This window comes from Alternaria alternata (assembly GCF_001642055.1).
Source record: "Alternaria alternata strain SRC1lrK2f unplaced genomic scaffold CC77scaffold_26, whole genome shotgun sequence".
Lineage (NCBI taxonomy): Eukaryota > Fungi > Ascomycota > Dothideomycetes > Pleosporales > Pleosporaceae > Alternaria > Alternaria alternata.
In genome coordinates, this window is record NW_017306215.1 from 169,779 (window position 1) to 195,847 (window position 26,069).

At 53.0% G+C, this 26,069-nt stretch overlaps 9 protein-coding genes across 9 annotated transcripts; 5 read left to right on the forward strand and 4 right to left on the reverse strand.

Annotated features, from left to right (window-relative positions):
* Positions 1-994: 994 nt before the first annotated feature.
* Positions 995-2,405, reverse strand: CC77DRAFT_946735 (hypothetical protein; the record flags this gene model as incomplete). Its single annotated transcript, XM_018535103.1, has 2 exons — positions 995-1,725; positions 2,030-2,405. The coding sequence occupies 2 exons, from the start codon at positions 2,403-2,405 to the stop codon at positions 995-997; spliced, it is 1,107 nt and encodes a 368-aa protein (XP_018380712.1).
* A 4,441-nt stretch (positions 2,406-6,846) lies between these two features.
* Positions 6,847-9,294, reverse strand: CC77DRAFT_1025043 (beta-glucosidase). The gene is made up of 4 exons (XM_018525992.1): positions 8,967-9,294; positions 8,190-8,854; positions 7,470-8,055; positions 6,847-7,227 (listed from the first exon to the last, which is right to left on the reverse strand). Exons 1-4 carry the CDS (start codon positions 9,017-9,019, stop codon positions 7,089-7,091), a joined length of 1,443 nt encoding a protein of 480 aa, XP_018380713.1. The 5' UTR covers positions 9,020-9,294; the 3' UTR covers positions 6,847-7,088.
* A 601-nt stretch (positions 9,295-9,895) lies between these two features.
* CC77DRAFT_1013240 (DUF1479-domain-containing protein) lies at positions 9,896-11,472 on the forward strand (the record flags this gene model as incomplete). The annotated part of the gene is made up of 2 exons (XM_018523820.1): positions 9,896-10,337; positions 10,394-11,472. The coding sequence occupies 2 exons, from the start codon at positions 9,896-9,898 to the stop codon at positions 11,470-11,472; spliced, it is 1,521 nt and encodes a 506-aa protein (XP_018380714.1).
* Positions 11,473-12,776: 1,304 nt separating this feature from the next.
* CC77DRAFT_999541 (hypothetical protein) lies at positions 12,777-14,531 on the forward strand (the record flags this gene model as incomplete). Its single annotated transcript, XM_018536565.1, has 2 exons — positions 12,777-13,334; positions 13,428-14,531. The coding sequence occupies 2 exons, from the start codon at positions 12,777-12,779 to the stop codon at positions 14,529-14,531; spliced, it is 1,662 nt and encodes a 553-aa protein (XP_018380715.1).
* A 653-nt stretch (positions 14,532-15,184) lies between these two features.
* On the reverse strand, positions 15,185-17,023 carry CC77DRAFT_458153 (hypothetical protein). The gene is made up of 2 exons (XM_018531775.1): positions 16,213-17,023; positions 15,185-16,154 (listed from the first exon to the last, which is right to left on the reverse strand). Exons 1-2 carry the CDS (start codon positions 16,907-16,909, stop codon positions 15,427-15,429), a joined length of 1,425 nt encoding a protein of 474 aa, XP_018380716.1. The 5' UTR covers positions 16,910-17,023; the 3' UTR covers positions 15,185-15,426.
* A 1,297-nt stretch (positions 17,024-18,320) lies between these two features.
* On the reverse strand, positions 18,321-19,660 carry CC77DRAFT_946800 (cell cycle control protein-like protein cwf17; the record flags this gene model as incomplete). Its single annotated transcript, XM_018535106.1, has 3 exons — positions 18,321-19,016; positions 19,063-19,449; positions 19,520-19,660. 3 exons carry the CDS (start codon positions 19,658-19,660, stop codon positions 18,321-18,323), a joined length of 1,224 nt encoding a protein of 407 aa, XP_018380717.1.
* Positions 19,661-19,914: 254 nt separating this feature from the next.
* CC77DRAFT_1079964 (trafficking protein particle complex subunit 3) lies at positions 19,915-20,849 on the forward strand (the record flags this gene model as incomplete). Its single annotated transcript, XM_018529308.1, has 4 exons — positions 19,915-19,952; positions 20,062-20,281; positions 20,336-20,527; positions 20,584-20,849. 4 exons carry the CDS (start codon positions 19,915-19,917, stop codon positions 20,701-20,703), a joined length of 570 nt encoding a protein of 189 aa, XP_018380718.1. The 3' UTR covers positions 20,704-20,849.
* A 1,027-nt stretch (positions 20,850-21,876) lies between these two features.
* On the forward strand, positions 21,877-24,263 carry CC77DRAFT_1035024 (hypothetical protein; the record flags this gene model as incomplete). Its single annotated transcript, XM_018526914.1, has 6 exons — positions 21,877-22,281; positions 22,332-22,486; positions 22,542-22,699; positions 22,757-23,763; positions 23,827-24,054; positions 24,111-24,263. 6 exons carry the CDS (start codon positions 21,877-21,879, stop codon positions 24,261-24,263), a joined length of 2,106 nt encoding a protein of 701 aa, XP_018380719.1.
* CC77DRAFT_973502 (hypothetical protein) lies at positions 24,111-25,232 on the forward strand. Its single transcript, XM_018535880.1, has one exon. It carries the CDS (start codon positions 24,531-24,533, stop codon positions 24,885-24,887), a length of 357 nt encoding a protein of 118 aa, XP_018380720.1. The 5' UTR covers positions 24,111-24,530; the 3' UTR covers positions 24,888-25,232.
* The last annotated feature ends 837 nt before the right edge of the window (positions 25,233-26,069 follow it).

Consider the following 26,069-nt stretch of genomic DNA (forward strand, 5'->3'; position numbering starts at 1 on the left):
AATACCATGACGGACAGCGGCGGATGTATTCGTGTGTGTGGTGGCATGGGCGAATCGAACGGATGCTCGGATATCGGGCTATCTCGGTTGCATTGCTCCTTCAGGAACGGGTTTGCAGCGCACCATCGAAGCAGCCCATCGGACTAGCTAAGGGGGAAGCGAAGGAAGCGACTTGGAAGCCCAAAACGCCGCTCACAAATCTCGCGACGAGGCCCCCGGTCAGGCGCGCAGAAAACGGAGGATCCACGGAATGTTCCATTTGCTCATTTCCCAGTCTTCTTTCGCCTTCCACCAAATCCATCATCATCGGATCCACCTCTTCACCGTCCATCGTGGTGCTAGTTCTCCCCAGGGAAAACACACTAAGCTGTAGCGTCCCAAGGCGGGTCTGTCTGCAAAGACGGGCGACTGCAATCTTGATGTGATTCCACATACCGCATGTGGGGCTTTCCGTGCTGATGTTTCATCGCGCTTCATGCGATCGTGGGGGCACTGTGTGTCCATCCAAAAAAAAATGTGATGCGAAATTGTCCGAAGCTGGGGCGTTCTTGGAAACGGGTGACCAACGATGCGGTGAACGTATGGACACGGCTGGTAATGCAATTGTTGCTAGCGTGCAAACCCAAAGGGATCATGGCATGGTCGTCCCTATCAATTCCCGCGAGATCGCGTCTTGCCGTCATCGACAGAATCGAGCAGCGGCGCGAGATACCACATTCGGAAGGGCCCTTGCGGAACAATTGTGTTATATCGCCGAAGAATACAGCCTATCGAGACCGTGCCGCGCAGTGCCGCGTGTCGCTGGCAATTATGTCCCGTCTCGAGGAAGATTGCAAACTGAACAATGGGCTTGTTCTAGGGTGCTTCGCGCGTCTAGTAGATTGCTGGAAATGGACGTTCTGGTAAATCGAAGGATCGTCTCCCTGGTACCCCTGCCAACGGTCTGCAGCCACGAAGGATTTGCGGACATGTTTGGGACGAGTCGTGCTCATCCTCAATGCTCAACCTTCATGTTGGACTGATACGGCTGGTAGATGATGTGCTGGCCTTGCTCGTTCATCATCTGAGGCTGACCGTGCTGGGCATGCATCATGGGCATCTCGCTACCGTGACTCACTTGAGGTGGGTAGCCTTGCTGAGGACCAACTGGGTAGGAGCCGTAGGGTGCAGACGTGTGATGCTGCTGGTGCTGAGGCGGACCCTGGCCTTGAACCGGCTGGTGATGCATAGGAACGCTCATGTGCCGTTGGTATTCCGAGGCATGAGGCGAAGGATGCGAAGTGGGCGTTCCGTATCCGGACATTGGCATAGGCTGTGAGGTGACCATGGAAGCATTCTCAAGCGGGTAAGACATGGCTCGCGCGTTGCTCTCCATGACATATGGGCTGGGATATGACATGTTTGGTTGCTCGACCGCATGGACTGACGCATCCTGCACTGGCATGGAAACTTGATGGTGCTGCTGCTGTTGCTGCGGGTGGCCAGGGTGAGGACTCCAGCGAACTCCTTCGTGCTGTGGCGCTTGGACTTCACCCATGGCAGGTGGCGTATCAACATGGGGCGAGGAGACGTGATGGGCGTACGTATGCTGCGACTGCCAATGTCCAGGTTGCGACACAGGTGTTGCTATTTCGGGTACTGAATGTGCGCTTCTCGCAGTTCCAGTAGACATTCTCCGAGGTTGGCTAAGCATATGAACCCGGTCACTCGGTGAAGGTGCGCCTGCTGTAGTGATGTCAGCCTCTATGCATTGATATCACGTCAACTGCAGAAGAAAATCGCTGTTCTCGTCTCGCTTGGGCTCTAAAAGGAAACCAACGTTACAGATACTGCACGTCGCTCAATCGAGCCGCAGACTCGGAAAGCGGGAAATGAGGCAAAAGAAAGATGTGACTTGTTGCGAAAAGAGGGTCGGCTGCACCAAAACGGTCGCGGCCCGAGACACCAAAAAGCAACAACAACGCCCAACGAGCTTGTGAGTCGAACAATTGGACAGTGCTTTTGCAGGAATGAAATCAATATTACATACCTGCTCCTGATTCTGGGACTCCCAGTGCCGACACGGCATGTGATAGACGAGCGCGGAGGACAGAGTTCTCTTGCTCGAGCTCCTCGTTTCTTCTGATGAGGTCCATCATCTTGGTCGACGAATTGTTTTCCAATTGCGCAGTGAGATCGCGAACTTGGCGCTCAAGTGTGTCGATATGGTCCTTCGTTCTTTGACGAATCGCTCGCTGTGCTTCTCGGTCATTGGCTCTCTTTCGCTCCAGTTGAGCGGCGGTGAGAGTAGTGACGCTGCGGGTACCAGCTCTCGATGGTCGCTTCTTCGCACCAGGAGTGAGCTGTCTTGCTTCTGAGCCAGAAGAATGGCCCTCATAAGGCGGCGACCTCTTCTGCTGATCCATGTGAGGCGAGTGGTAGCTGGAGGTACTCATGAAGTCACTCCTGTAGGCGATAGGGTCTCGGTAGTGGAGAATTGAAGTCATCGAGGATCCGCGAGAGGCGGTGAGAGTATATGCGATGTCGACGTTGCTATGTCAGCGTGGCCCAAACGAATGCGGTCCAAGCGTTTGACAATATCAAGTACTGTCTCTGCGGGCGAAGGGTGCTCCCGGGCTCCCAAGAGGGGAAAATGACGAGGGGTTGAGGATGGCTGTGTGCCGTGTTCCAGACGCTGAGGAAGGAATGATGTCAGTGAAAGACAAATATTATAAACGAAGTCAGGGACAGCAAGACTAAGAGGGTGAAGCAAAACTGGTAGAGAGACAGGATTAATGGTAGCAAGACATGGCTGGCATGAGCCTATAACCTGCTATCAGGTCTGATGGATAGCGTCTTTCGGGCCCCATGCTCGGCCCTAGGCTAGTGTTGGCATCCTAATCCTGACCCCTGGTGGGTAGCCACACAACGTGGGTTCTGGGGAAATCGTTTCACTTTAGCTTCTACATTAGCACGAGGCTTGGATGCAGTGCAGCGTAGCCCACACACTCGTATCAGCTTAGGCTTGTAAAGACCCTTCACGCCATATAAACTCTCAACGGTGGTGGCAGGAGGGCTAGCAGAACCACGCCCTGCATCTGGATGCGCGTCGTGGCTCTTCTGGAAGGGCACTACAGGCTCTAGCTTGGGATATTGCACCCCACTCTAGGTGGCATGGCCGACTTCCTGCGCAACACCCTTCGGCCCACCTTACGTCGAGAGAGCGCGCAGAAAAGCGCCCGTGGCTCCACCGCGAAGGGTCTCCGGAAGCGCATAATAATGGGCAGACATGGTCCTGATGTCGCCATGACCGCTTGCCAGTCAGGTAGCTGGTCGTGTTTGCGGACCGTAGCGAAGTTTGGATGACAGGTAAGCAGACACGGACAAAATGTGACGTTTGAGGAGCGTATGGCGTGGGCTCATGCAGCCAGAGTACGTGAAGCGATGCCAGGATCCAGGGGTGACACCGGCCAGGCAAAGGAGCGAGCAGACGAGCAGGCCCCGGCAGCGCTAAAAGGGTCAGCACGTGGAAGCCCTGCATGATGAAAATTAGCCCGAGAATGCCAAGGGCTATGATGGGCCTGTCCTTGGCCGCTTCAGTCGGAGGGCCGGTCGACCGTGTGTTTACTCTACCAGGGCATCGAGCGTCGAGCGTCGAGCCAGTGGACAATTGCGAGACGCTCGAGGGTCCGCTGTGGATCTTGACGTGTATTGAGTCCCAGGGGTGCAGCCTCGACAACCACGTCGATCATGTCGGGACCCAGGGACTTCCCATCCTCCGCAGTGAACGAGCGCTGGTGAAAGGATAGTTCCGAGGTAACTCCACGGACCATGTTTACACACAGGTGACATATCGAGTTTGAGCAATGTTGCCGACCTGTATCTACGTGCTGTACATGTTCGGCGGAGACAAACTCTATCGTGGCCTCATGGCTATCGATGTGTTTCATGCCGTGTGCTGGCTATGCATACATGGTACGTCTATATTCGGCGCCCTGCAGACTAAGCGCATGGCCGGCACGTGGAAAGATATGGTGAAGGCTCCGTCATTCGCTTGGATTGCATTGCCGACAGTCGGACTTGCAGAAATGAGCTGAGGAGCATTGGCCAGAGAGAGTCCGTGATGCGCTCCTGCTGCCCGCCGCATGGGAGAGAAGCTGTAAAAGGTTGTGGCTGATGCTCGTGCACCTTGCATCTCACGACCCGATTGTCCGATTACGGCCAGTCTCAGCTGCGCGAGCAACAGAATCGAGACGACCGTGTTGATGCATTCACACCTCGTGACGAAGTTTAGATGCTGATGAGCAGTAAAAGTGCCCTGGGGGCAGAGTGATCTGCTGCGCTATGCATCACATCCCCCAATAATCGATAAAGCAAGAATCCTCCGAGCAACCTCACCGCTCCATAGACGCAGGCGTACACGGCGAGGCTACAGCCGCTAGGCCCGGAGCGGAACTGCTAGTGCTCGTACCTTGGAGAGCCTGCCAGCCACGAAGGATACGCTTGGCGCCGATATTGGACGATAGCGAATTTCGGCAAGTGTTTCGAAGATGAGAATGATGCACGTCGGCAGCACTAGGCTAAGGTGCCGCCAGCCGCGAGCCGCGATGAGAGAATGGACCGGAGCGCGCGATCCTGCCCAGTGCCTTTCCTCTCGATGGAGATTCTCGGTAGAAAAAAAATATTGGTAGATGCATGTTCGCGGCCAGAGTCGTGGTGGTTTGGAGGGGCGCGGGTGGGGAGGCACGAAGGATCAGATTACGCCGCACCACTTGCAACGTCCGTCTGCTTGAGGTTAGCAGCGACGTTATTTGACGTCCAGCAGGATGATGTGCGTATACCTGAGACAGCGACAACTAGATGGCGTCCGAAAGCGTGCATTCATTTCCAGCAAACTCCATCTGCGGCCTCAGGTTTCGGTGAAGAGTCGAGGGCCATGGTACGCGTACGGGAAGTCACGAGGTTAGCCTCATTTCTCTCTACGTCAATGCTGTCGCCCGCCTCTCGCTTCTCCCTTGCACACAACCCAAGGCTATCTAGCGTCAATACTCTCACCGTCCATGCAAACTTCTAGCGTCGCCGCCGTCACTTCTCTACACAGTTAGGTAGTGGCTGAAATGGTACCACTCGATCCCTTTGCAATGGACGCGATTGGGGAAGCTCTTCCGATGCAAGCTGTCAAAAACCCTCCCAACAGGAACAGCACAGTGCCGCAGACATCCTGCCGAACCACCATCGTCATGACAGATGCGAAAATCTGAAACCAGCCGTTACTACTACAATGTGTATGGGTGAGCCTAATATGAGGTTTCCCCACACGTAGCTGCCCGAACGTTGATCTTCGCCGCATTCATTGGCATGCAGTATCAGGTATGCAGCTCGCGTCCAAGTATCTTCGATCTCGACCCTTCAGCGTCCAGCATGTAGCGGTGAAATCCATAATGCTCCTTACTCCGATTCCGTTTAGCCCCGTAGTCGTCTCCCTCGGACCCGGCGCAACGCAGTGGCATGCATCCGTGCAGTATGGCCCGGAGCGGCAGATCGGTTTCTGCAGTGTAACTACCTCGTCTGTCAGATCTCAGCTGCCATGTCACCACCAGGAACCAAACACTGGATTTCGTGGGATCCAAAGCGAGGCACTGGTTCGTTCGCTAGACCTGTCTTACTCGTAAGGTGCCTTGCGGCTGCAAGCAAGCTTAGTTCAACCATTCCCAAGGGCCCTTCACCCAGGCCTAAATCCAGGACACCTTGTCCTCGACGCGGGCCCGTTCACGATTGCGCAAGCCGACCTGCGTCGGCCGGATCAAATGGTGTCCGAAACATCAGCATTATCCATCACTCAGGTGCCGGTTCCAAAGCAAGGCCAGCCGCCAAACTGTCACAGACGGACGGTTCGTCATGACTCCATACTTCGCTACCAAACTTAGGATATCTCCTTCCGTCTGTTTCTGACAATCAGCCGACATTCACCCACCGACCTACATCCTGATTGACCGCTGCTAAACTCGAACTCTATCAACCCAAACCCCACAAGACCATGCAGTCCGCTAGCGGCCACGAACTTTTGGTGACAACACAACCCCTATCCTGAAACATGCTTGGTGAAAATTAGAGTTTACGGGTCTACCCCAACAAGGATGCCCCACTTGCTCTAACCACACCATTTTGATCTCTCCTAGCCTCGCTAACGCTACAATTTCGCGCCCTCCCTCACCGATCACGCTTCACGATTCGCGCCAAGCGAGCCTGTTGCGCCATCAAGAGTCTCCGAAGCTTCTAGCTTTGAGGCTAGAAGTAGAAGATGGCGATGGCGTAACCCTTCGCTATCGAAGGGATTGGTGGGTCCTTGCAATTACAGTTTTCTTTCGCACTCGTTTCTTAGCAAACGCGAATGCGATTGTGACGTCGCTGGGCCACAAGTGGCTTTATCCATTGCTCTTGGACTGTTTGACCTGCAGGCTGCATGAAGGACGCAATTGTGGGGTGCATTGCTGAGGCTGAAAGTGGCTTACTTCTGACGTTGGTGGTCGAATTGGTGTAGATAACAGGCGAGGAGGGAAGCGCGCCTATTCGGTCATCGCGATACCTCCAGCTCTGCATGCTTCATCCATGCCCAACCATGACACCATTGTGGCTACTCAACCAAACTTTGTGCACGCTACTTTCGGGCACCACGGTACCAGAGATCTTAGTATGTAGATTGGGAGTTCATTCAAAACGTCGGAATCAATATCGCGAGGCTAACACGGGAGATACACAACCATCATCCCAGTGGTTGTTACTACCCAGAGCCTAAGATGGCGCAATGCTCCGGATCTAAGATAGCATCTTTAAGTCTCCGAGATCCATCTAGAGAAAAGAGAGAGTCGCACAGCTTGCCGCAGATGGTTAATTTGCAAGGACAGCCCATCAGAGCGATGCATGCCACATTGTCCCGCATCCGTCTACATGCCACATTGTCCCACATCCGACGTCTGCATGCCACATATATGACGCTAGAAGAATCCTAGAAGGGCCCTGTCTGTAAATTCTAGCTCACATCGACGTTGATTCGATGGCGTGCATACCCGACCTACACCCTCGCACGCCACACCGTGGTTCACCGGAACCTACTCCGTTCTAATGTACTTGTCAAAGATTTTCGAGATTTCGCGCGCGCTCTTCTTAGGGTATCGCTTCTGTCCACCCTTGTAGTCGACGTAGGTAACGCCGAAACGTGTCGTGTAGCCCTCGGCCCACTCAAAGTTGCTGCAGGTACACTATGTCAGCGTGTGTCATGACGCCTTTTACCACAGCGTTCCGCGGGAAGACCAAGGAATCAGTGTTTGAAGCTAGGAGAGATAGATGATCTACCCGAGTACGAACACGCAACACCACAATGCGGACAATAAAGTCTCCACCACTCGTTGGAAAAAGGAATTTCCATATGACAAGTGGGGAGGAAGGGTGTAGGAAACGTTGAAACTTGGAAGAATATGGGATGAACGTACTCCATGAGACTCCATGCGGAATAACCCCTGACATCGACTCCGTCCAATGTGTGAGCGTCGGCCAAGGCTCCAATATATCCCCTGAAGTATTCGCAACGGAACTCGTCGTCCAGCAGCTTCTCAAGAGGAAGATCGTTCTCTCCCTTGAGACTGGTGCCATTTTCAGTCACATAGAAGGTCGGGCCGCCATACCTATCACTAAGCCACTTGATTAGTTTTCTGAAGCCCAAAGGCATCGGCCTGAGCCAGACTGATTGTGTCTCTGGGCCGATCCATTCGCCCTTCTTGTTCTGGTAAAGAATGTCCAGGTTGCCAACATGATCTTCAGGTTCTGGTTCAGTCTCCTTGTGTCTAATGTAATTGGCGCAGTAGTGGTTCATGCCATAAAAGTCATTGCTTCCCTTGACAAGAGCCGCTTCTTCCGGTGTGAATTCAGGCAAGCGATCACCAAGTTGCTTGCGCATCGAGTCGGGGTATTTGCCAAAGTACACTGGGTCGCCAAACCAGCAGATTGCAAACTCGATCTTTCGGTCGCAGGCTTCGCGGTCCTTCGGATCTTCTGGATCCCACGGCTCCGTCCAGTCGCCTACACGACATATCAGTACACGTTTTTCATGCTCAGACGTCAGACCGATTGTAGCTATCCTCGCACGGGCTCGATATTGCGTGGGGTCGGTCCACTGTCATACGGTATACGCGAGCCACGTGCTGGTCACTTACCATTGAGCGTAATCCCAATCTGGCCTCCATCCTTGGACTTGAAGTCATCACGGTAGGCCTTGACTGCCGCACCATGAGCAATGAGGAGCGAGTGGCCGACGATCCACGGCTCCCTCGAAGAGTCACCCTCTGCGCTCTTGCTCCGATCACTACAACGGCCGGGAGCAAAAAGGCCGGTGCCATATCCGAGAATGGAACTGCACCATGGCTCGTTGAAGGTGATCCAATATTTTACCTTCGAACCGAATGCCTTGAAACACACCCTGGCGTAGTTCTCGTAATCCTTCACGAACTCGTCCTTGTTCAGCATGCCCCCATATCGCTTGTGCAGGTTGTCGGGGAGATCCCAATGAAACAGCGTTATCATCGGTTCGATGCCTGCGGCACGGAGGTCGTCGACCAACTTGATGTAGTACTGCAGACCTTTTTCGTTTACAGGGTCGTTGCGTCCGCCGAGTGGTATGATGCGGGACCACGAGAGAGAAAAGCGGTAAGATTTTGCGCCGATATCCTTCAAGAGAGCAATGTCCTCGTCAGTGCGGTGGTAGGAATCGCACGCAACATCTCCGGATTCTCCGCCTGCAATCTTGCCCGGGATGCGGCAGAAGGTGTCCCAAATAGAATCAGCACGGCCATCTTCATGCGGTGCGCCTTCGATTTGGTAACTGCAGGTTCGGAAACTCAGTATGTGACAACAAAGCGGCCCCCAAAACGATACATCGTGGCGGGGTACTTGGGTACTCTCCAGAGTGGAGAACGGTACTGGGTCAGACGAACCTTGCTGTTGCAAATCCCCACAGGAAATCTTTCGGCAAGTACGACTGCGACATGTTGGTTTTTGTAGTCAAGCAGTATGTGTGCTTGAGCTGACAGTTCAGAAAAAGAACAGAAGGCTGCCCGCAGCAACGGGACACCTATACTTCATATACGTGGACACAGTAATGGCTGCGGAGAACGTCCCGCCGTAACCGTCCTCACGCGTCGACAAGACCTTGACAGACGCGCCGTAAGACATATGAGGAACTTGGTAAGGCTCCGTCAAGCTCAAGCGGGCTATAGTCGATTTCTCCGTGTCGTCAATGGCTCCTTCGCCCATTGACCCCGCTCATCGTCACGATCACTTGAGGGTTATAGCTTCATCCCACATGACGAAGCTATACTTTTACGTCGATTCTGCCCGCGAGGGTCTACAATGTCCAGGGCGGTCAGTGGGACCTCGGGCCGCCGATTCAGCCTGCCTATTAACCTGCTAGGCGTGGCGCGGAAGTCATCTTGGGCTGAGGTGATGCCTGGAGGAGTGGGATGGCGGGGTACTGGGCAAGTTGAAGCGGCCGTTTTCCTTCCGACCACTGCCAGCTAACATGTTGCGCCGAAGAGTGTGTTCCTCGTCTTCTCATTCGTGAGCCTAGGAGCTGATGATGATCCAAGATGGAGATGTCGGAAACGATGCTCTACACGTAGTGGTAATTACGACACAGGTGGGTTGCAAGAGCTCATAGAAAGCGCTATCCCTCATTGAGAAGAGCTTCCGAAGGTACAGTATCTTCTCTCTCGAGCTTCAGCTTCAAGACTCTGTCGGAACCACAGTGAAGTCTGGTGCAACCTCGGCGCAAGCATCAGTATATAATGGGCGGCTGCTGGGGATGAATAGGACTATGATACAGCCTTAAGACAGTCGAACAATCTCCAAACGAACGCCCGCGACGATGCTCTCCGCGCTCCGAACCATTCGATCTCCGACGAGACGCGCCACAACGCAACTGCGCACCGCTGCGACACAGGCTCAGAAGCGCGCGGGCGATATATCCGACGCTTTCGCGTCGCTCTCGGGACAGGAGTTCAAGCCTCTGACGTCCGAATATGCCGACCTCAAAAGCCGTCTGATCCGGGGACATGAGAGCGAAGTACGAGAATCTTGGGAACGCCTCCTTCGGACACTTCGCGACGAGATTCCGCTCATTGTCGAGCAAGGCAGCAAAGTCATCCCAGAGATTGACTTCAAGGACATCGATAATGCACCCGAGTCCTTTAACAGCGAGCTGCGCAAGAGAGGTGTTGCAGTTGTAAGGAATGTAATACCCGAGCAGGAAGCGCTGCAGTGGAAGGAAGACTTGAGAGAGTATATTCGCCAGAATCCTCAGACAAAGGGTGAGTATATGCGTGTGTGCATCTCGGTGGGATGAATGCGACTGACCATGTTGTAGCTTTCCCCGCCGATAACCCTCAAGTCTTTGAATTATATTGGTCGCGTACCCAACTCCTCGCCCGCGGTAATCCAAACCTCCTCAAGACGCAAGCCTTCCTCATGTCATACTGGCACAGCCTCAACCCACACATCCCACTCTCCACAAAACACCCGATAAGCTACGCAGATCGCTTGCGCATGCGCCTACCCGGTGACGCCAAATTTGCACTGGGACCACACGTCGACGGCGGCAGTGTAGAACGCTGGTCCGAGGAAGGCTACGGGCTCGGGAAAGTCTACGACTCGGTCTGGAAAGGACGCTGGGAAGACTTTGACCCCTGGGAAGCCAGCTGTCGTCTTTCTGTCAACTCAGACCTTCACCAAGGCGTAGGAGCATGCAGCGCATTCCGCATGTTCCAAGGCTGGCTGTCGCTCTCCACAACTGGACCCTTTGAAGGTACACTGCTGGTCAACCCGTTGTTGGCCAAAGCCACCGCATACTACCTCCTCCGACCCTTCTTCTCTCCCAAACGAGGCGTAGACCCCGGTGCGCAAACGACTTCTGAGGCCCTCACCAACTCAGCGGACTTCCTCGCATCGGATAACTGGGAGATGGATACAACACAGAACGCATGGGTACATGGCGCGACGCCAGGTCGTGGTCAGGAGCTATCCCACCTCCTGCATCCGCATCTCAACCTGCAGAAGTCGATGATCCATATGCCGACAGTCAGACCTGGCGACTACGTCTCCTGGCATTGCGACACCATCCACAGTGTAGACAAGACGCATGCAGGCAAGTCCGACTCGAGCGTTTTGTACATTCCAGCTTGCCCGATGACGGAGGATAACGCCAACTACCTTGTCCGGCAGCGCCAGAACTTCGTCAATGGAACCCCAAGCCCGGACTTTGGCGGCGGTATCGGTGAGAGCGAGCATGTTGGACGTATCAAGGCTGAGGATATGCATGCTTTGGTTGGTGATGAGGGCTGTCAGGCCATGGGGTTGCAAGAGTGGGATAGCGATGCTGCGGGCTTGGGCCCTGGTGAGAGAGTCATTCTGGATCGGGCGAACAAGATTCTGGGATTTTATGATTAGCTATGATGAATGTTGAATGATCACTATAGGTTTGATTCGAGAATATATCCATCGTTACACTATTTCTATCTCACTCTAGTGTCCCCAGAAGAACCATTGTATACAAAAGGCGAGCGCCGTAATATCAGCTTCAGACCTGTTCCGACAGGTATTCTTGCTCTCCAATATCGCCTTCGACGACGATCCTATTGTCGACTCTGATGGTTCTGGTGTTCTTCCAGACATCTGGATTGAAGGTCACGGAAAGCTTCTTAACTCACCTTACCCAGCTTCGTCGGCAGTGAGGATTATCAGCACTGAGAACCGGCATATAGGGCTCAGAGCATGCGAGATCAAGTTTAGGGGCTATTGCTTTGCCGAAAATTTTTGTTCCAGCGAGCTTATGGTCGCTCGGAATAGAGGACTGGACCTGGACCCTGTGTTCAAGTTGTGGACAGTGTTACGAGACTGTTACTGGCCTGATAGTGCGAGACGTCGTCCCTAGGGTCAACTGGAAATTTACATCATGTCATTGTTTGGACCTCGACTTCGGTCAACGAGATGCGAAGGCAGGAAATGACACCCAGCATTCAAAAACTCGTTTCTCAAGGTCAGTTGGCGAGTTCATTGAGTGTGGGTAGACTGTAAGAGAGTGAACTGGGTATTCTGGAAGTTGGAAGACTCGTATTATGTACGTATGTACGTATGTACGTATGGAAGGAAGGAAGGAAGGAAGGAAGGAAGGAAGGAAGGAGGGAGGGAGGGAGAGGATGCTGTAGCAGGTTCACATGATAAGCTGTGATCATTAGTAGATGTGGCAGCCAAGTATAGACATTGTTTATAGATTGAGACACTAAAGTTACTACAAATGCAGTTCGTGATGTTCGCTATTGCAGATATGACTGATCTCTGTTAATCACTGCATATGATTTTCCTGTTTTTCTGTCATGCATACGTTCTCCGACAAAACGAAGAGAGTGCGCTGTCCTAACTGAAGTCATGCGCATCGGGCAGAGATGAAAATTTCACCTTCCTCGCTCTCACCTTCCTCGCTCTCACCTTCCTCGCTCTCATCTTTCTCGTTCTTACCTTCCTTACAAATGATATCCCAGCCTTGGCGCGCACACCAACAACAATCACTTTTCTTTCCTCTACTTTCACCCTTCGCTATCAACAAACACCTCACGCTCATCTACGTAATAGACTCTGATCGCGTCGTGGGCTGCTCGAGTAATCGCCAAACCAGTGAGTCCTTGTCGCTCGCTGCGATCACGCACTCTTCATCGACACTCGCTGACCACAGCAATTCTAGTCCTGCCACCACGATGCAGATCCCGAAGCAAATCTCCAGTCCGGCAGACCCAAAAGAGCCTTCCTTCCTTAACCTTCCGGCCGAGATTCGCAACCAGATTTATGAGCTCTTGTTCACGCGCGAAGAGCCTGTCTTGCTCCACAATGCCAAAGCATATCACGCTATTCCACCACAGAGAATCCCTGATTCCAGCTGGCCCGTTACAGTAGAGGCTTTTGATGAAGCGTACGAGAACGAGATTTGTCAGGGTCAAATCTTCGTCCATGATTTCCAGACAGTCACTCCCGCTCTCCTCCTATGTCGACAGGTATACGCTGAAGCAGCCGGATACCTATACGGCAACAATACTTTTATGTTCTCGCGCCCGCTTTATTGCCACGATTCTCGCGGCTACGATGAAGAAGATGCAGAATATGACGACGACTCGTACTTCGTAACAAATTATGTGGCCCAGTGGCTGCAGAATCTGGGCTCTCAACTCAAATTTCTGAAGGAGGTCCGCATAGATGCCGGTGCTTTATGTCCCGAACGGTGCTACAGAGCACTAGGAGATGTCTCTATTCTGAAGCTTGTAAGGCTATTATGGGAGCATCCCTATCTTGCAGATGTAGTCGCATTCACCCAGAGAGAACCAACAGAGCGCGAGAAGGATGATTGCAGTGAGTACAATCATTTTGAAGAAGAGGACGACATGGACCGCGCGGGACATTTACAAAGGATTTTGATCGCAATCAGTACTCAAGACGTCTTGGACTTGAAGCGCTACGCTTTCAAGGGACTGCTTGTCGACAATATCGTCCTCTACTCGTCTTTGCTGTATGGCGGGGTTACTGGACCAAATTTGATCCGACATTTCAGTGCTCTGGAACAAGAAGCTGTGAAATGGGTAGAGTTCGGAAGTTCTCGCGACTATCTCGGAAGGTTGCCAACGCTCTTGCAGAGCAAGATCCTCAGGCTGGTCACATTTTCAGCTGACCAGATTGTACTCGATCTTGACTCGCGCTCAATACGAGGCCTCAACCCGATAGGTTTTCATCTGAGTCGGAAGCTCAGGGATGCTGTTACATTCAATTCAATACCCTATGATACAAGCATTGTTGTCAGGAAGAGTATCAGCACTACGACCTCGGATTCCAAGAACTTTGCCGTTGTCGCCTCGGAGCTGGTTAGTCCAACCGGAAGGAACAGTGGATACTCGATATTCTGGGGGTCTTTCCAAGAAATTTTCAGCAGCCATCCATCTATAGTCATCGTCCTCGACTTCGATATCGCAACAGCCACCTCCCTGAAGGAGATCCGTATAAACATCAAGGAAGTTGTACCTATACTGAGCCATATCTCCTCCTATTCCAAGGCAAAAGCTCACTTCGTCCTCAAATGTCCTTGGGGAAACTCTATACACCACGAGGAAGTCACGATTTCGGTGGTAGAGTTGATACAAAGCCTGTTCCTACTCTTGAGCGATGTCAGGCAGCAATGGCCCTCAGAGATGGCTAAGGCCGGCGGAAGTCAGCTTCCCGATATCTGGCTTAATGGAAATGGCGTCCTCATCTTTGCGTCATACCCGGCAAGCTCACACTCTTCGGAACGCCGTGTAGAGTATGCGCATGGTCGACTCACACCTACCGAGATACGCAACCGAGGGTACAGGATGGCAATGGCGACCTATACGACTTATAATCACGGAACCTCTGTAGGAATGCTGTACAAATGTTGGATACAAATACGTGGCCTTCATTATCAGGATAGGGATAGGAACAGAGTTTGAAGAACGGTAAAAATCACAAGTGTGCAAGGACTGGATGTATACTGAGCAAAGAATAGTGACCAGAGCAGCCACTACCGCAGAGCACTTGGTAGCGGAGTCAACCAACCAACCGAGCACAATGGAGTGGTATGCAGCTTTCACAAAGCCGCAGGATTACCATAGAACAGAAGAGAGAAGTTACTCACAGAAGTGGCGCCCCCTTGCGTTTTGTGTACCAAGAATAGCGGGCGGAGGAATGACGATAGGGAAAAATTGGATAAGACGGGAGCCGTCATTTGTATCTAGACGTGCATGCAACAACTTCACTTCTGATACATTGCGATGGAGGAACGTCGATGATCAGGCAGGGCAACACAACGCGGCCAAAAAAAGCTTAGTAACTTGCAGAATCATAATGCTTTCAATCTTTTAACCGCACCGTCACCACTTTCCAGTTGTCCTCCTCCCACGAAAACAAACGGATAACGATAAACTCTTAGCGAACACTGCCACACTCCGCGAAGACCTGGATCTCAACAGCCGAAGTATGACATCGTATGACATCGTCTCTTCCAACAATGACGAAAAGAAGAAAACAAGCCGTGTAAGAAGTGCCGAAACAGATTGCTTTATCTCGAACGGGGAACGACGCCACGGGTATCGTTGTTGTTTCAGTGACCCCGGATGATCACTCCGTTTTAGCTTCAAGTGACGAGGACAATAGCAAAAGCATGGGATGAAAGACCCTGGGAGTCTAGGAAGAGAGAGAGGGAGAGCATGACGTGGTGTTCCCAGGCTAGCGAACGAATATGTGAGATTGTATACCATGAATTCGTATACGAAAGCGACACGCAATGCTAGAACGCTACAGATATCCAAATGACCAAAACAGTCAACAGCCAAAATATACTTTTGCTTATACACGGCTTCCGTTCATGGCAGAAGCGGGCAGCTCACCCCCTCTGATCTCACTCATGGCATACCCAGGCCGCCACGCAGGATGAATCTCACTCAACCCACTACCGATATTCACCGTACTCCTCGGCTGCGCTTCAGTAATGTAGCTTACGCCATCTTCCGAGACGTAGGAAGGTGGGCGGGGACCTTCTGGCTGTTGTGATGTGGGTGGTGCATTGGTGGACGCAGCGCTTCCACGTAGAGACGCAGCCGCAAGGACGGCAGGACCAGACATGGATCCAGAGCGCGAGCGCATAGCAGTAGACATGGCGCTTCCGCGCGCAACATCATCGGCACGCTGCCAATGCAACAAGTTGGGGTCGACGCGTACGCTGCTGCGCCAGAGCCCGTACGCCGGTGGCGGAGGTGGCGGCATATCCTTCTCATCATCCATCACTACGTCGTTTGCCAGAGCTGCCTCGCTATCCACACCACCGTCAGCAGCCTCCTCATCCCGCCTGAGATGCACGCGAATTGGAACGATAGGTTGGAAGCCCTCGCCCCCACTTCCCATCATATCGGGCATGACTCCGCGGTGGCTGTCGTGAGGCGAAGGTGGATTCAGCATGAGCATGCAGAGGCGGATGAGGGAGTGGCAGAAGAAGATTGTGATGGTGAGCAGAACCATGATGAAGAGGATGTGAATTTCTTGGCCGAGGGAGCGGTTTGTAAGGGCGATTGCTAGGTCTGAATCACGTTGTTAGTGATGAATACGTGAGGGATTAGAGGAACGGATCAAACTTACAGATTGCGAGGATAGTAATTAAAACCGTCCCCGAAATCACACACGCTATCATCTTTCCTCGTGCAGCTGATCCGCGGATATACACAGCGGTGGTGTGTGTGCCTCGCTCTTCTCTTCTGCGTACCCATCCGTTTGATCCATTTGATCCAGATCGTTCAGTGCGGTGGCGATGGTGGTGGTAGTGCTTTCTCCGCTTGTGGTGCTTCCGGCGTTTGTGTCGGCGGCCGTTTATTTCATCGGCGAGTTGCTGAATCTCGGGGTCTGCAAAACCATCTTGCTGATGACTGCTTCCAGGCAACGGGACGTCCGCTGGGTGACGGGCAGAGTAGACAGTGGTTGGTTCCTGGTGGTCTTGCGGTGGTGCGATGGCGCCGATGTAGGACCCTGCGGTATGATGTGCATGGAGAGGAGATCTGGAATCGTGAGATTCACGATGTGTGGTGTCGGCATCGAGGTTGGGCTGTTGCTGGCGGTTCCAGAAGCCTAGAAATGGTGTTTTAGGTGTGTTGATGTTGGTATTGTTGTTGAGGGCCGGCGACTGCGAGTATATCGACGATCCGTTGACAATTCCCCTCACGTTATTTCGGAATGCGCTGAACCGCGACGGATTCTGTGTTGCAGGCGTCCTTAAAGAGGCCTCGAGGTCCTGATCCTGATCTGGTCGTGGTGACCAAGCGAAAAGTGGTGACCGAAACATGGTGAGATCCGTATATAGCGCGATTTGCTTGGTCAAGTCCAGAAATACACACTTACAAGACCCCCAGGTGCTATCTTGGGCGTATGTGTATTCCTTATAGTGGGCGCGTCCTCGGTGCTAAATGCGTCCTTTCGCGTTGATGTCCCTTGACAACCCCAATGGCGAATGAGAGGGCTATGCTCCTGTTCATGCAGGAACACCTTGTGGCGGGACTGTGACAGGATAGAGAATGTGGAGTAATCGAACAATGAATGGATCCTCGCCCTTGCCCAAGACCCTTCTAGTGTTTGCAGTATGTCCAGTGAAGAACTGTTGGCTATACCTCTTGTTTTCGAGAAAGAATCGAAACCAGAAACCCAAAACTCAGAGCGACAGTATTGGAAAAAAAGACTTGGTTGGAATAAAAAAGGGACCAGGACGGCTATCCAGAGCGCACCTAGGCCAAACGAGCGCAAAAGAACGAAAAGAAGCGAAACAAGCCGGAGCACAGCAACCGCTACCTCTATTACCAATGACTTAAAGGAAAGAAGGTGAACGACAAACAACAACAAGAGGTTGAAAGGGAAAAGGGAACCGTCACAAGGTCGCACCAGGGAGTGGACATGGGGGGCGCGGCATCCAAGAACCAGGCTGGTCATCATAACGCGAGAAAGCATTGAACGCCATGCGTTTCCGCGACGAGTGGCGTATCAGACTTTGATCGCTGTGAGGGTGAAACACGACGTCCAGCGATCCTAGGCTGTGTCACGGACCGCGTTCGCGTGCATCAGATCTGGATGTCTGGCTAATTGTGGCCTGTAGTTGTTGACCGGAAGAAGGGTGCGGGTAGCAAAATGGCGAGGCCGGATGCGCGCTGGTTGGCTGAGATAAAAACAACTTGAAACGTCTACCCCAATCAGGAACGTATAGCTCACCAACTAAGCGGTTACTATTTATGTGCAACGCGACATCATATAGCAGCATAAAGATGCATAACATTCAAATCTCCATCTTTGTTGATTTGTGTCTAACTCTGCTATTGACAGTGATGCCATGACACTGTTCAAAAATTCCGTCTCGTCGACACGTCTTTCTGTTGTTCCTCTCGCTTCCTTGCGGTTATTGAAGACTGTTGTTACATGCGACCTCCCAACCCTGTCAAACGTCGCACCGGCGTATCCAGTCCTATACATAAACAACGCCCTTGTGACGTACCGTGGGGCCGGAAGTCCAACTCGGGCCTTTCTCCACAGCTTTCATCCCGGGGATTTTAATCTCGAAGCAAATTCGCGTAGCCAAGTTGCTTCACCTCCACATTCACTTGCCTAGCTCACCTACCATGAGCTTGCGATCCGAGGATGCGGAGAGCACTAGGATTGCCAAGTCAGCTTCGTGCTTCGTATTGAGGGGTGAAGGGTGTCGAAACGCTTGTTCAAGAGGAGTTTATGCAGTGAAATGTCCTCCTCGCCGCCTCAAGCGCTGAGCGAAGAGGATGTGAGAAAGCTTGGAAAAGCCTCTCCGCAGAGCCTTCCCGCTTTGATCGCCATAGGGCTGGGATGATGAAGCGTAGCGTGGGGTCTAGAACAGATACTTGGGCGAAAGCGAATGCGAAAGAAAGTCTGATGCACTTACAGATTGGTTCACCGAGCGGGTGGAACCGCACATCGTTGACAGCACCTCGATGGCCAGGAAGCTTGTTCAACAGCTTTCCTGTCCGCGTCTCCCAGACGGCTACGCTCTGGTCCCCGCTCCCAGCAGCAATCTTCTCTCCCTTGGAGTCCCAGCTCGCCTTCAGGAGGTTGCGCTCTTGGCCGGTTGGGGCTCCGTCGTATGTCTGAATGCGCCTGTCTGCAGGCGCAAATGGTCTCACATCCCATGTCCTGACAGTCGAGTCGTGTGCGTTTGATAGGAGAGTTTGATTGTCAGGAGACAATTGGAGCGAGGTGACGGTATCCGTGTGACCCAGCAGCGTGTAGGTGACGGCCTGTTTCCGTAGATCCCAGACCTTGATGTCGTTGTCGATGCCTCCGGTGAAGAGCTCGTTGCCAGCTTCTGCCAAGCATATGGCGGTTATGGGGAAGTCGGTGGGGATGAATGTCACGGCGTCTTTGGTTCTCGTGTCCCAGATCTGGAAGAGTCAGAAATGCTCGACGAGTATATGTTGATGCACTCACGCCGATGTAGCCGTCGTCTGAGCCGCTCACGAGCATCTCCTCACCACGCTTGCTCACGTCCATGCAGTTGATGACCTCTTCGTGCCCGGGGTGTCTTCGTATCCTCTCTCCCGTCTCGACGTCCCAACTGGCTAGGTGCATATCGGCCGAGGCGGAAAAGAGGACCTTGGAGTCGCGCGACCAATGCAGATCAAGCACCGCTTGCTTGTGTCCTGTCAGAATACCGTAGTTTTCGCATGATGCAGAGCTGCGCCAGAGTAGTATGGATCGGTCCATGGAACCGGACGCTATGTACTGTCCCGTCGGATCGAATCGCGCTGCGAAGACTTCGCCAGAATGGCCCGTCAATTCCATAACCGGCGACTGCAGCGCGCTGGTACGCGACCCCTACAGCACCTGTCAGCACGTCGACATCTTCAGCTTGGTACTCTATCATAAGTCCTTGGTTGTCACATACCGCTTGTATAAGCGCGCCATTTGCGCCAGAGCCATTCACTTTGGCTACCGCCGAGCTCGCAAGGTTCGCGTCCGACTTTGTGCGCTTGACCAGTTGGCTGGTACCAAAGGCTTCATTGGCGGGTCGCTTTTCTCTCGACATGGCGATGGAGGGGTGCTTGGTTCGCTATCTTGGCGGGCGGTGTGGATTGTTGCGCTGTGGTTGCAGGCGAGTTGCAGCTGGTAAACTTTCAGGCAAGGCAGATGCGCGCTAACGCCCGCCCGTACCAGGAACGCTCCTCCGCAGTCCGCATGCTCCCCGACGCCGACAACACGACTTGATATCACACTCCTACACCAAATACCCGTGACATCACACTCCTACACAAAATACCCGTGACTCTCTAGCACATCCACATGGCTTCATCGACCAAAGCGGCCCGCATGGGCGAGGAGTGAGCTCCAGGCGTCTAGTAGTTGCTTCAACATGTGCTAATAGATGTCAGAGTGTGGAAGTAAGTCTCGCATACGACTGGCCTGGGCGACTGCATCTGACAACCCAAGGACACGAGTAGACAAGGTCAGCGCCGAGCTCGTCACCCTCACATACGGCACCATTGTCGCCCAACTATGCAAGGACTACGAATACAACTACCCCGACGTCAACAAGCAACTCGAGCGCATGGGCTACAACATCGGCATACGGCTGATTGAAGACTTCCTGGCCAAGTCAAGCGCACCTGCCTGCACCAACTTCAGAGAGGTCTCTGAGATGATCTCAAAGGTAGGCCCGACGAGCCGCATATACTTTCACCGCAAGCTGACGTACCGGCTATAGGTTGGCTTCAAGATCTTCCTCAACATTACACCGACAATCACCAATTGGTCGAGCGACAACAAGCAGTTCTCCCTCATCTTTGAAGAGAACCCACTTGCCGACTTTGTGGAACTGCCCGACGATGGCCGCGCGCAAGATGAGCTCTGGTTCTCCAACATCCTGGTCGGCGTACTGCGGGGTGCACTAGAGATGGTATGTAAAGAGCGTGTCTGGATGGTTTATACATATAGTATGCTGATATCGGCCAGGTACACATGCAGGTCGAGGCGCACTTTGTCAGTGACGTTCTCCGAGGCAATGACACAACTGAGATGCGGATAACGTTGATCCGCTTTATTGACGACGAGATGCCACCGGACGATGAGTAGAACAAGGTTGCGCAACGAGAATGCAAATCCGTTGTTTCGTGCTGAACATGTAGGGGTGCGCGGAATGCATCATCTGCCTGGAATTGCACTCTGTGATTGTGTTGGTAGAATCGGGACAGACGCCCGGCGAACTCACTGCACAAGACTAGGTAGAGTGCACTATTGAGATGGCCATTGAAGCCAATGAGAAGGCAATTGCACAATGGCGCAATTGCACTACCACTGATGATTGTAGACGGAGTCTGAAGCTACAAGGTGCATTAGTCTTTCCTCGCCCCTTAATTTTAACGTAATGTCGACGGAAAATCACACCCAACAACCAATTCATGTGAGTACGTCTACGGGTACAGGTATAGGATTGCTACGGCTCTGCGTCGTGGACATGTGTGTCGAGTTCGCGTTACATGTGCCCCACCTACCTCCTAAATACGCAGGCACAGGTGCTGGAGTGCTGTCATGCGATCACGATACAACCCATCTACCATGTCTGACGTCTTGACTTGCTTGATGCGGAATGAAAAACAAAATCCAACCACAGTTGCGATGAGGGCGTGATGGAGCGCGATAGGAGGCTGGAGCATACGAGTCTAATAATACCGAAATCACGTGGGCGACTTGGCGCAGCTCACGAGCGGCCGCACGCTTCCCCTCGATCTGAATCACTTTCAACTTCGCACAACCTTGCGACAATCCATCTGTGCGGCTGATCCAGACGCGCCCTCTTGCGCCGGCACATCTCCATCGTTGTTGTTGTTGTCGTTGTCGTGACGAGATCTCTTGGCAGCCTCCGTGCAGCGCGCCGCTGAGGTCCCTCTTGTGAAGTCCTTCCTTCACGCTAACCCCCGACCCATACCGTGCATCAGCCGCCGCCTTTTCATCGCGACACCAGCGTCGCTACCCTTTCTCGGCAACCTTCATCCCACCCGGCTGCCCATCTCGCGCGACATCACCGGCCCTCGTCGTCCAGCACATCGCGTCCTTGGCACGACGCTCCGCTCCGACTCCCAGCCCGTGGCGACGACGTCCCATGCTGTTGTAGTCGGCCCATCCAGCACTGAGGTGCACGACACAGCGCGTCTATTGCTACCACCGCGCACCTATCGCTAACTCCCCACCCACCCATCGCGCCTGCCCAACCCAGCAGCACACGACGCCGCGATGCAGAACCAGCAAATGGCCCAGATGCAGGCGCAGATGAATGCGAATGGCTCCGTCAACGGCACCCCCGTCATGGGCAACATGGCGCAACCCAAACGCATGGGCAACAACGACCCGGTTGAAAAGCTCAACACGTACATCTACGACTACTTCCTGCGGAACAGGCACCACGCCCTCGCGCGCGCCATGCTCGATGGCGACCTGAAGATGTCCACCGAGAAGCCGAGCCCCAACAAGTCCAATGTAGCCAGCGACATCGACATGCCCGACGACATGCCCCTGCCCGCACTGCCTGCAGGCCAGGTCGCCGACAACTCCTTCCTGCTCGACTGGTGGGTCCAGTTCTGGGACATTTTCGCCGCCGCCAGAGGTCCCAACGGCGGCCCCAAGAATGCCGTCCAATATCTCGGCCACAACCGGGTACGTACAAACAGTTCCCCGTCAATCGAACAAGACTGACGACTAGACAGAATCTTGGCCAAATGCAGAACGAGCAGCGAAACCAGCGCTTGATGATGGCCAACAACCCCATGGCCAACGCGCAGTACATGATGGCCCGGAACGGTGGCATGACCAACGGCAAGCCCACTGAACTCCAGCGGACAGCACACATGAACAACCGCCCGTACGTAGTATCTGAAGCATCGCGCCGTCTATACCCCCTTAGCTAACCGCAGCAGAACCGGCAACCCCATGGCGGGCATGCAGTCCATGAAGAACCCCAACATGATTCAGATGCAACGAGACGGCTCCAACATGGACATGAACGGCAACCGCCCCAACTCGCCCGGGTCCAACGAAAATGCCCCTTCTCCAAACAAGCGCCCCCGCGTCGAAGGTACGTCATCTGTCACACCCACGACGAGGGCACAAGCTAATCAAGACCGGCCCACAGGTGGTATGAATGCTGGTAACATGCCCAACAACCAGTTCAATGAATTCATGCCGCAAGGCCCAGGTGCGCAGCAGAAGAACATCGAGGTATATGCCCAAAGTCTGGCCCATCAACACAGAGTGGCAATGAGTAACACTTCCTCCCCCCAGGGTATCAACTCTGGCGTCCAAGGCTCTCCAATGGCCCAGTCCGGCCTCGACGGTCAAGACCTCACCTTCGCTGGCAACGGCCCGCGGCCCGGCAGCATGCCCACCAATCCTCCAGGCGCACCCCAGCAGGGCAACCATGCGCTGCAGGACTACCAGATGCAACTCATGTTGCTTGAGCAGCAGAACAAGAAGCGGTTACTCATGGCTCGGCAAGAGCAAGACAACCAATCTGGACATCCTCAGCAAGGCGTCATTGGCGCTCCAGGCTTTGGCGCTGCCATGTCGCCGCAAGGTAGCAGAGCTGGTGGCCCATCGCCTAACCCTGCCGACCAAATGAAGCGAGGTACACCAAAGCTCGGCCAGCAGAATTTACCCGGCTCACCTATGCCAGAGGGAATTATGGGTCAGCAACGTGGATCACCCGCACCCAACATGAACTTCGACCCCACTCTAGCACCCCCAGGAATGCCTCCGCAATTCTACCCCCAGAACATGGGCCCGGGCCCCAACGGCAACCCCATGATGCGGCCTCCAAGCTCACACCCGAATGGCGGTCCCCAGTTCAACGGACAACCCATGACGCAGGAGCAAATGCAAGCCATGCGCAATGGCCAGATGGCCCAGAATGGTGGTTGGCGTGGCGGGCCCCAACCAGGCATGATGGGCCCTGGCGGCCAGCAGATGGGCGGACCCATGGGCCAAAACCCTCAGCAGCGGCAACAAATGCCGCCTCCTCCAGCGCCCACGAACGAACAGCCACGACCCGAACCATCTCCATCAGTGTCTAATCAGGCACCACCGACGCCGAACCAAGGAAACAAGGCCAATCCCAAGAAGAAGGTAACCAAAGACAATAAGGTAAAGTCTCGCGCTTCCCCCCGCGCACTCTACCCCCTCGAGCAACGTTGATATTGATTTTAGAAGCCCGCAAATAAAAAGGGTAACGCAGGTGCTACTCCGGCTACATCGAACGGCGAAGAACCACCGACACCGACCTCATCGACTCCCGTCGCGCCCATCACGCCCGTACACAAGCAATCCTTCAACCAAGGACAAAACGGCGGGCCCCAGCAACCCGTGCAACCTCAGCCTCCCTCCGACCAACCCATGGATAACGGTGGTCCCCCATTTGGCAACATTGACGGTGACGTAAGTGACAGGTCCGCAATGAGTAAAGGGATGCTTTTTGCTAATGAAACATATAGCCCAACGGTATCGATCTCGCCTTTAACTTTGGCGATGACGCTGGTGCGCTCGAAAACTTTGACTTTGACTCATTTTTGCATACGGGAAATGACAATGACGCTTTTGGCAATCTGGTCAGCGACTTTGATTTCCCGAACGCGGTCGATGCATAGCGCACTTGGAAAATCCAAGTGTTCGATTGCCCTTTCGCTTAGTCGATCGGTCGGCGCCCTGTTGGTGGTTGGCCTTTTGTTGTGGTGGAACAAAAACAAAATCCTGTTTTCATATACCCGTGTTGTCTCTTACCAAAGACCACCACCCTACATCGATCGCTTTCTCATCTCTTCTCTCTTATTGGAGCATACGGGGCTTAGGGCTTAAGGGCTTAAGGGGATTTAGTCTTCGGGCGGTTCGTTCTAAACCCTTTCTCTGTTCGTCATATGGGCGTTATTATCTGTTGGCGTCTTGCTTGCTATGTTCTGCCGCTTACGTACGGAACTTACCTTGCTTATGCTATCTATGTTTGTTTGGCCTCTTCTGGCCATTTAGCTTTTCTCCTCACATATCGCTACCTACTACCACAATACTCTATTTCCTTGTCTTGTTCGAATTTGCTTTCTTGCTGCTGCTGCTGCCTTTGTTATGTTTGCACTACAACAACGCATCTTTTTTTTTTCTCTTTCTCTTCTTCTTCTTCTCTTGCATCCATTCGCTATCTACGGCTGTCTACACTATGTGTAATGGTAGACGTCCTTTACCCTTTTTTTTTCGTGAGTGTGGGTGTGTTTTGCTTATAGTTTGTTGTTGTTGTTTCTCGATGTTCATGTTCATGTTCATGATCATGGACGTTTGGACGTGGAAAGTTGGAAAGAAACGAGAAGAGGAATGAAGGAAGACTGATGTAGCCGTGGAAAGTGTGCTAGGGGAAGGGACGAGTAGAGGAGAAGGGGGTGAGAGGGTTCGTTTAGAAAAACCCGTTGCTATACCATTATATTTTTCTTTTATCTTGTTTCGATGGCGATTGGAGGGAGGGGGGAGAGAGACGAAGATGTGTGGGAGAGAGGGAGAGCGAGGCGAGAATCAGTGGTCAGCTTTTATATATATCATTCGAGATGACTTAATGCCAGATATAAGTTCTTTTCTTTCTCTTTTCTTTTTTCTTTTTGAGATATCTTAGTCTCACACGCATGCTTGTATCGAGTGATGGAATGATGTGTGAAATCAATATGATTCTTGGTATGAATCTATGTGAGTGAGGATTGTCATGTTCCTTCTCTGATGGCCTTGTGGATTTACACTGACATCGCACTTTGACGTTGGATGCGGATAGGTCCAAGTAATGAAAAAAAAAAATCGGCCGAGGGGTAAAATAGCACGAGAGGAATTGGAGTATTCAGTGCAGATGGTTTCCTACTTGAGGTGGATGGTGATTGGCCTTCGTATTCAACATGTGGATAGCAAGAGACAGGAACTCGCTAATGTCACAGGTTCGGCCGTAGCGGAGAATATCCTTCCCCCGGACATCCCACCCTGTCTCGTCAGGTACACTACGTGTCTGATGTGGAGAACGTCTGGGTCTAGTTTCAGTACATGTCACATGCTCTCTAGAACTTGCACCTGCATTGTCGATCGCACACGTGATGTGATGGACTCATGCCGGTCGAAACCACGAACCTCGGTCACCCTTGCTCCGAACCGAGTATTTGGTACAAAGGCATGTATTCCGAGAACCCCCTTTCGGTTCCGCTTTGAGAACACATTAGGATGCGGTGAGGAGTAGTCTTTTTGTGAGCAGGCTGAAAGTGAGTGTCAAGTTTCATTCATTGCTCCCTCCTAGCCTGTGAGCACCGTCGGAATACCGACGTAATCTATCTACGGTACTTTGAGCAATCTATGTATACATTCTATTCGTGACCAGGACCAATACTTCGTGACCCTTATAACCCAAGGAGAGTCGTTCAACCATCAACCATACCAAC

What these genes read in the sequence shown, in the direction of transcription:
- CC77DRAFT_973502 (XM_018535880.1), top strand. Translation starts at nt 24,531, where the DNA reads ATGGGCGTTATTATCTGTTGGCGTCTTGCTTGCTATGTTCTGCCGCTT.
- CC77DRAFT_1025043 (XM_018525992.1), bottom strand. Translation starts at nt 9,019, where the DNA reads ATGTCGCAGTCGTACTTGCCGAAAGATTTCCTGTGGGGATTTGCAACA. An exon ending in TGGGGATTTGCAACAGCAAG is followed by an intron (nt 8,855 to 8,966) that starts GTTCGTCTGACC and finishes CCGAACCTGCAG; the next exon opens with TTACCAAATCGAAGGCGCAC. An exon ending in TCCGCATGGAGTCTCATGGA is followed by an intron (nt 7,228 to 7,469) that starts GTACGTTCATCC and finishes GTGTACCTGCAG; the next exon opens with CAACTTTGAGTGGGCCGAGG.
- CC77DRAFT_458153 (XM_018531775.1), bottom strand. Translation starts at nt 16,909, where the DNA reads ATGTTTCGGTCACCACTTTTCGCTTGGTCACCACGACCAGATCAGGAT. An exon ending in AATTACTATCCTCGCAATCT is followed by an intron (nt 16,155 to 16,212) that starts GTAAGTTTGATC and finishes AACGTGATTCAG; the next exon opens with ACCTAGCAATCGCCCTTACA.